The sequence below is a fragment of the Nicotiana tabacum genome, chromosome 10 (genome assembly GCF_000715075.1).
Source record: "Nicotiana tabacum cultivar K326 chromosome 10, ASM71507v2, whole genome shotgun sequence".
In the NCBI taxonomy this organism is placed as follows: Eukaryota; Viridiplantae; Streptophyta; class Magnoliopsida; order Solanales; family Solanaceae; genus Nicotiana; species Nicotiana tabacum.
In genome coordinates this window covers 23,172,362-23,181,641 of record NC_134089.1, presented here as the reverse complement: position 1 = coordinate 23,181,641, position 9,280 = coordinate 23,172,362, and the positions used below count along the sequence as shown (strand labels likewise).

The following is a 9,280-nucleotide window of genomic DNA, read 5'->3' as shown; positions in this document are numbered from 1 at the left end:
AATATAGAGCCTTTTAGTGTAGTAAAATATAGAGCCTTTTAGTGTAGTAAAATATAGAGTCTTTTAGCATAGTAAAATATAGAGCCTTTTAGCGTAGTAACATATAGAACCTTTTAGCGTAGAGTCTATGTAGTTTAAGTATGTAGTAACTGCAAACTCTATCCAATTACACTTTACAAAATTAATTATTTAATTTATAACAATAAACTTACAAAAGTAACAAATTAATATATGTTGTAAAATTAACTCCAATATCGAGCCTGGAACCCATACATAATTATTCAGTCCAATTTTAAACATAATTAATTATTTAATTTATTAAGCTAACAAAATTCTAAAAATGTTGAAATTGACACACATAATAATTAAGGATAACTTGGTGCTACCGGGCCTCAAATATCGAGTCTGGAACTCATACATAATTATTCAATCCAATATTAAACATAATTAATTATTTAATTTATTAAGCTAACAAAATTCTAAAAATATTGAAATTGACACGCATAATAATTAAAGATAACTTGGTGCTACCGGGCCTCAAATATCGAGCCTGGAACCCATACATAATTATTCAGTCCAATTCAATAATTTTTAATTTAATTCCTTAAACTAACAAAATTCTAAAAATGTTGAAATTGACACGCATAATAATTAAAGATAACTTGGTGCTACCGGGCCTCAAATATCGAGCCTGGAACCCATACATAATTATTCAGTCCAATTCAATAATTTTTAATTTAATTCCTTAAACTAACAAAATTCTAAAAATGTTGAAATTGACACGCATAATAATTAAAGATAACTTGGTGCTACCGGGCCTCAAATATCGAGCCTGGAACCCATACATAATTATTCAGTCCAATTCAATAATTTTTAATTTAATTCCTTAAACTAACAAAATTCTAAAAATGTTGAAATTAACACGCATAATAATTAAAGATAACTTGGTGCTACCGGGCCTCAAATATCGAGCCTGGAACCCATACATAATTATTCAGTCCAATTCAATAATTTTTAATTTAATTCCTTAAACTAACAAAATTCTAAAAATGTTGAAATTGACACGCATAATAATTAAAGATAACTTGGTGCTACCGGGCCTCAAATATCGAGCCTGGAACCCATACATAATTATTCAGTCCAATTCAATAATTTTTAATTTAATTCCTTAAACTAACAAAATTCTAAAAATGTTGAAATTAACACGCATAATAATTAAAGATAACTTGGTGCTACCGGGCCTCAAATATCGAGCCTGGAACCCATACATAATTATTCAGTCCAATTCAATAATTTTTAATTTAATTCCTTAAACTAACAAAATTTTAAAAATGTTGAAATTGACAAGCATAATAATTAAAGATAACTTGGTGCTACCGGGCCTCAAATATCGAGCCTGGAACTCATACATAATTATTCAGTCCAATTCAATAATTTTTAATTTAATTCCTTAAACTAACAAAATTCTAAAAATGTTGAAATTGACACGCATAATAATTAAAGATAACTTGGTGCTACCGGGCCTCAAATATCGAGCCTGGAACCCATACATAATTATTCAGTCCAATTCAATAATTTTTAATTTAATTCCTTAAACTAACAAAATTCTAAAAATGTTGAAATTGACACGCATAATAATTAAAGATAACTTGGTGCTACCGGGCCTCAAATATCGAGCCTGGAACCCATACATAATTATTCAGTCCAATTCAATAATTTTTAATTAAATTCCTTAAACTAACAAAATTCTAAAAATGTTGAAATTAACACGCATAATAATTAAAGATAACTTGGTGCTACCGGGCCTCAAATATCGAGCCTGGAACCCATACATAATTATTCAGTCCAATTCAATAATTTTTAATTTAATTCCTTAAACTAACAAAATTCTAAAAATTATGAAATTGACAAGCATAATAATTAAAGATAACTAGGTGCTACCGGGCCTCAAAAATCAAGCCTGGAACCCATACATAATTATTCAATCCAATTTTAAACATAATCAATTATTTAATTTATTAAGTTAACAAAATTCTAAAAATGTTGAAATTGGCACGCATAATAATTAAGGATAACTTAGTGCTACCGGGCCTCAAATATTGAGCCTGGAACCCATGCATAATTATTTAGTCCAATATTAAACATAATTAATTATTTAATTTATTAAGCTAACAAAATTCTAAAAATGTTGAAATTGACACGCATAATAATTAAGGATAACTTGGTGCTATCGGGCCTCAAATATCGAGCCTGGAATCCATACATAATTATTCAGTCCAATATTAAATATAATTAATTATTTAATTCCTTAAACTAATACACACAATTAATTTTGTTTAAATTATAGTAGACGACATGGAGACTTTCCTCTGCCTGTGCATCCTGGACCTGCCGAGGATCAGGTACTAGTGTTGCAGGGCGACCATAGGTCCTCCTTTGTATGGGAGGGACAACTATCGATGCAGGCTCTCCGCCCCAGGAGACCTGACGATTTGTGGGAGTTCATCGTGGAGCATCCTTTCCATGCCCGCGTAGTCGCGCGCCTACAGGCTACGGGTTTCTATACGATTTTTGAGCTTGGACGGATGCAGCTTGATTGGTCTCTCATCACGGCCTTGGTAGAGCGGTGGCGACCGGAGACGCACACCTTTCACTTGCCTACTGGAGAGGCCACCATCGCGCTGGAGGATGTTCAGGTTGTGTACGGGTTGCGCGTAGATGGATGGGTCATGGCATTGCCCCAGTACATTAGATCCATGATGCGTGCACAATTTTTGGATATGATGGGGCATTTTACTGGTTATAGACCTCAGGGTGACGCTGGGGGTAGTCGTGTTGCTTTGTCAGCCATCAGAGATCATATGGTTGTTTTGCACCCAGACATTACCGGTGAGACGGAGGATCTCCAAATTAAGAGGTAGGGCACGAGGGAGGGGTGCCCCACGAGGTAGGGGTGCCCCACGGGGTCGCGGGGGATGGCGAGGAGGTGGTCCCCAGCAAGGGGGCGTTGAGGCACCTATCGACCCACCTGTTGAGGGACATGATGAGGACTTTGGAGTTGAGGCGCTTGGAGATGATCAACCGGGTTATATACTTCGGGTAGATGAGCCTTCTAGCAGCATGCCTTCGTACAACCTTCAGCTATCTCTGCCAGCATCGCAGGTCACCCCGTCAGGAGCATTGTCGATCACGGGTACATTCGACGGGGATGTAGACCAGTACTTTGCATGCCCATCTACCGCAGCTGAGGATCGGCCCACCCAGGACGTGGATGGTAGGCGCAGTTTGAGTTATGCCTCATACCCGGCGGTTGATGCGAATCTACCAGCAGGTATGTTTGTATTACTTTAAAATTTCAATTTGTTTTCTTTTCCTTAATGAGCTGACATTAATTAATTTTTAACTTTCTTATGTAGGTTTTGTCCCAGCCCATCTTTGAGGCCACTATATGCTTTGATGAGGACACCACGGATGCATATACTCAGGCGGCCGACGAGACCACAGTGAGAAAATATTTTTTGACTCAACACGTACAATACAAATATACTTTTTCACATGCTAATATTACTACTTGTTTTGTAGGTTGCTGACGGCCTGACGACATATTCTTTCGATCCTGCCAGCTGTGGTGTCGATGCTGCTGCGCATCCTCACATAAAGAGGCGGCTTGATGGCGATGATCCAGATAGTGTACCCGGGTGGCAGGGGATGCGACTTAGGCCGGCAGCAGCACTGAGCACACAGGCTGCAGGACTCACTGATTTACTTATGTTTTTACTTTGTGTAAATAGTGCATTATGTAAATAATGGTAACAATTATCTTTTAACTACATTTTTATTTTAATTGCGTGAACATCAATTTTACTTAAACAATACACAAGAAACACAAATATTGCAAACGTAACACAAAAACAAACAGTAGAACTAAAACCATCACTGCACAAAGGATAACTAAAACCATAAAACGCAGTACTATACTATGCTTTATATATTAAATTTTTCTGCAATAAAGCAGCTTTTTTCACATGGTTTTTATCTTTTTAAGAACGACAAGACAACTCCATAAAACGTAGTACTATACCTCGCTTTATATATTAAATTTTTCTGCAATAAAGTAGCTTTTTCAGATGGTTTTCATCTTTTTCAGAACGACAAGACAACTCCATAAAACGTTGTACTATACCACGCTTTATGTATTTTGTCTCGCCTATAAATAACGGCCTCATTGTAGTTATTTTGTGTGCTCATAAATTAGTAAAAGAAAATATTTCATTAAAAGTAAGGTTTTTTTTTTTTACTAAAAGCAAATATTTCATTAAATGGCTCAACCTCTTCGTCCGCCAAAGTGCAACCGTGGAAAAGAATGCTCGATGCAAAATTATTGGGACGGTGGTGAAGATGGACGTCGCTACTGGTGCTGTATGAACTAGTTATACAAGGTTCCCAGCGAACCTATTTGTGATTTTGAGGAATGGGTTGATGAACCATGTTATCAGGAATGCTACAGAGAACAACTACAGTTTCTTCATAATATATGTTTATGCCAACGGGAAACACAAACAGAAAATGATAGAAGTATTGTAAAAATGAGGGCGAAACTGAAGGAGGTGGGAGAAGAAAAATGGAAAGCACAATGGAATTGTGAAGCACAAAAGGAACGTAAAAAAAATATAAACGGGAACTTGCGGAGGTGAAGGCGAAACTGAAAGAGGTAGAAGAAGAAAAAGAACAAATAAAAGAATGATTTAAGTGGTTGGAGCGGAGAATAAATGGCAACCGGGACTAAACATTGGCATGTATATGTTTAGTGTATTTTTCATATTTCATGTATTTTTATTATGTTGGCCTGTTATGTTTGTGTTTGTGCTGTAGTAATATTTTATTTTAATCGAAGTGGCATGTATGGCATGTATTGAAGTGGCATGTATTAGCATGTATGGCATGTATGTGTACTAAATTTTATTTTAATTGAAGTGAAAGTTAAGTTTAAGTGCTTGTGTTGTTATATGAAACTATCAAACCACGCTTTACATATTACATTTTCCTATAATTAAACAGCTTTTTCTTCACTCATTCCAGATTGTGGAACATAATTTTATTTGATATATATTGCAACATACACAAGTACAAACACGTAATACAAAAAAAAATACCAAAACAAAAAGACTAGGGGTATCCTTGATAGTTGGGTACATTCGACGAACTTGCACCAAGAGCCGAATTACCACCGCCACGCACACCACCTGAATGACATTTATGACGGTCGTGTCCTATTTGCGAGCATATGTCACATTTACGCGCATAAACGGTGTCACCAACATCCATTTGGTTCCGTATACGCGTTCTCTTTTGCACTTGCAGCTTGCGCAAATAGTTCTTGTTACATACCATCTTAAAAGTTTCCGGCGGCCAATAATGCTCAGCACCTAATGGCTGCAACTTCCCACTATACGTGTCTACGTATGCAGCAACACTGTATTGCCTATCAATATAGTTTGTTGCCCCATATCCAACTTGTTGAAAACACTTCAACGCATGTGCACACAGCATGTGGTAGATGGTCCATTTCTCACATGAACATAACCTTGTCAACGCAAGTCATGCAAGGCCTTGTCAGGATATTTCTTCTGGAAATTGGCCTTCAGGTGACGCACACAGTAACGGTGGTATGCATATGGTTCCTGCCATTCAGGCAAGTGACGTACAGAACTTAAAATACCACCATGCCGATCAGATATTAGACAAATACCTGAACGCTGTTTGACAACGTGCTGCTTCAAGTGGTTCAAAAAAAGCGTCCATGTCTCTTCACTTTCGTTGGCACATATGGCAAAAGCTAGTGGAAATATTTGCCCGTTAGCATCTACTGCAACTGCAATCAAAAGCTTAATATCATACTTTTCATAGACATGAGTACCGTCTATGGAAATAACAGGACGACAATGCACAAAATCATCAATTGCTGGTTTAAATGACCAGAACACATAGTTGAAAATATATTCGGGTCTATCCGAACTCCGCTCACGCCTCTATTCAACAATAGTCCCGGGGTTAAAATGTTGTAGTGCGACCATGTACCTAGGCAGATTTGAAAAAGACTTATCCCAGTCGCCATAAATAAGTTCAAAGGCACGTTTGCGACCGAGATATGCCTTTCTTTTGGTTATAGTACAACCATACTCCTGGTGGACGACTGTAATACACTCTTTAATCTTGAACCTAATAGACACTTCCAAATATGGAATCAAGACAAGAGAAATCACGTCCACATCCAAGTTGAAGTGATTCTTATTGTATGTGTCCATTTCACATCTGTTCTCGCTAATAAATTTACCCACTTTCCACAAACCTGATTTCTTCTTGGTGGCACGCAACATCCAATGACAACCCGTAAAGTCTCTACGGCATGCAGCCTTGTATTTCTCCGTAGTTGACTCACTTACCGTCATCTCACGACACTCTCTTATACTATAGATTTTTACAGCCCTAATTAAGCGAGCTTTATTGGGGAAATACATGCCATTTGTCAGAACAGCTGGTCTAGACTCATCCCACATCGCTGACCGATATTCATCATCATCCCTTGTGAGGGCATCCACGTTCGGCATGCTTGGCAAATTATCAAGGTAGGGAATATTCCGCTCATGAAATGGCACGTGGGACTCGTACACTCTTGGTCTAGCGGGAGGTGGAGGAACATGCTCCCTCGTCAGCTCAGGTTCAACATTCACTTCCTCCTCATCATCACCCTCATCATGGAAGGGTGTGTCATCCCCAGACTCATCCGCATTGTTGTCATAATCACTATCATCTTCCTGACTCTGCGCATCTGCCAAATCACGAGTAAATACGTTGTCTATGGGCAACTGTGTGAGGTCAGGAGCTTCAAAAAGCTCGTTTTCACTGCACAAAAAGAACTCTTGTTGGTGATGACTCCCAGATGGACCATCGTGGTCCAATACTCCAGAACTACGCATATTCCAACTAGGGGCGGAGTCATAACTTGTGAAATTCATATTCGGACGGTACCCCCTATGAATAATATGAGTGTTAATACAAATCCAATTAAAACATAAAATAAATATCGCTAAAGCGTAGTAAAATTGAAGTTTACCAATCGTCTTGTTGATTATATAAAGTCGAAAAATTATTTTGTGGTTGCTCATTCGCCGATGGTGACAAGTTTAAATCAAGGCAAGCTCTTTCATCAGCAATCTGTCCGGCAAAAACTGCTCCAGAATAACCACCCGACGACTGGGGGTTATCCCTACTATGCACGCCCTCATCATTGGGAACGTCTTCCACCTTGACGTACATTTCCAATAATTTTATTACAATAAATTCCATGTATTCATCCGGAATCCGCAAAAAATCTCTAAGAGTTTCATCATCCTGGATGTTAAACTCAGAATAATAAGCAAACTCCTGCGGAGTCACTGAATACGGAAATCTACCGGTTACTTTAAGGTTAACCGAACGCCTCCTATCACTCATTTTTTTATGTAACAACGATACCAATTTATCGTACTCCATAGTAAGCGGCAATTTAACATGAAACTGTGGAGGTGAGCTATACCTCGCAGAGTTATTCTCCAGCACAACCTCACCCCCCCAATATAGTGAAACCCTTATTTTTGGCACTTTAGACATTTGTAAAAAAATGATTGATAAGAAGAAGAGAGAAGTATGAACGTAAGTTTGAAGTAAAGTATTGAATGGATTTTCATAAAATTGAAATGCCTTTAAATAAGGCAAGTCCGAGCTTGGGGTGTAGAATTTTTCTATGTAAAACGCAATACAATACTACGTTTTATGTATTTAATTTATTATTATGTCAGTTAATTGGTGGGGCCAAAAAATCAGAGTAAAACGCAGTATAATAATACGTTTCAGTGTAAAACGCAGTATTATACTGCGTTTTACAAAAAAAACAAATGTTGTGTATTGCGTTAAAGTAAAACACAGTATAGTACTGCGAATTAGTTAAAAATAATAATTTTTAAGTAAAACGCAGTACTATACTGCGTTTTACCTAGTTATGTAACTTTTTTTTTTGCATTAGAAACGTGCTTTTTGTCCAAAAAAACATAAAAAAAGTTCGGACTCGTACTAGGTTTTGAGGGGGGGGGGGGGGGGGTAGAAGGAAGAAGATGAATGGGAGGGGGCGGTGGTCTCACGTTTGGTTCATAGTTTTTTTTTTTTTTTTTAAGTTTTTTTTTTGTTGCTTTAAATGTGTATGTGTGTTTTTAAATTACATTTGTTAAATTTTTATTACAGGTGTCATTTTTTTATTGGTTAATTTGACAAGTCATTGGCGAGTGTAACTCACGCATATGGTTTGTTAGACTCGGTGTTCACGTGACTTATTTTTTACGGATTATAAGTGTTAAAATGAGAAAAAGGTTAGTTGATGTGTTTGTCTGAATGTTGATGACAACTTAAACGGGCCGTTTATGTATTTCGCCAAACCAAAACAGTAAAAAATTCTTTTGATTTCGAAACCAAAAAATAAGTTTTTTTGTTTCCTACAAAAAATTTCTTCTAGAAGAACAAAAAGTAAATGTTAAAGGACCGTTTTCCAAAATCAGAACAACCCTTTTTTTGCTAATAAAGATTTTTTATCGGTTTCAATCTTTAAAACTTTATTCCTTTTTGATTTGTTTTCTTAAACTAGTTCTTTTTTTAAAAATAAAAATAAAAATCCAAGCACACATTATTCTACATGTCCTAAGATTATTATTATTTTTAAAAAAAAAAACAAGTTGCGGGGTCAATTGCATTTTAAAATTAATATCAAAAAAATAGGGAAGTCTCGTCCTTTATATGCCTTTTCCTCATCATCGCGTACACTCAATTTTCCGCGAAGTTTCGTACAAAATACCAGCTTATTTTGAGGATTTAACCAATATCATCCTTATTGTTTCACCCTAACTTTCACTGCATCCTTATTTTATTTCACTTAACTCAGAACATCCCTTAAGTTACACAAAGTTAACCAAAACCATCCCTCTGTTAACTTTTCCGTTATATTCTAACGCCGCAACATATTTCTCACGTGACTTAGTCCGCCCCTCCTCTATCAAAGAACACAATGAGGAGCTTGACAGAAAAAGTTTCCGGAACTCAAAAACGAGAAGAAAAAAAGAATAGTTGTAGAACACAACCGCCGCCTTCTTCGCCAAAGAATATGCATAGTTTCCTCACGCACTATTACGACACCAACACAAAAGGCATGGAAGGATGAGTATTTAAACTTTATAATAAGTTAATAACAAACAGT

General features: G+C 36.8%; 1 protein-coding gene across 1 annotated transcript; it reads left to right on the top strand.

Annotated features, from left to right (window-relative positions):
- Positions 1-2,459: 2,459 nt before the first annotated feature.
- On the top strand, positions 2,460-2,921 carry LOC142165029 (serine/threonine-protein phosphatase 7 long form homolog). The gene has a single exon (XM_075223675.1). The coding sequence runs from the start codon at positions 2,460-2,462 to the stop codon at positions 2,919-2,921; it is 462 nt and encodes a 153-aa protein (XP_075079776.1).
- Positions 2,922-9,280: the final 6,359 nt, after the last annotated feature.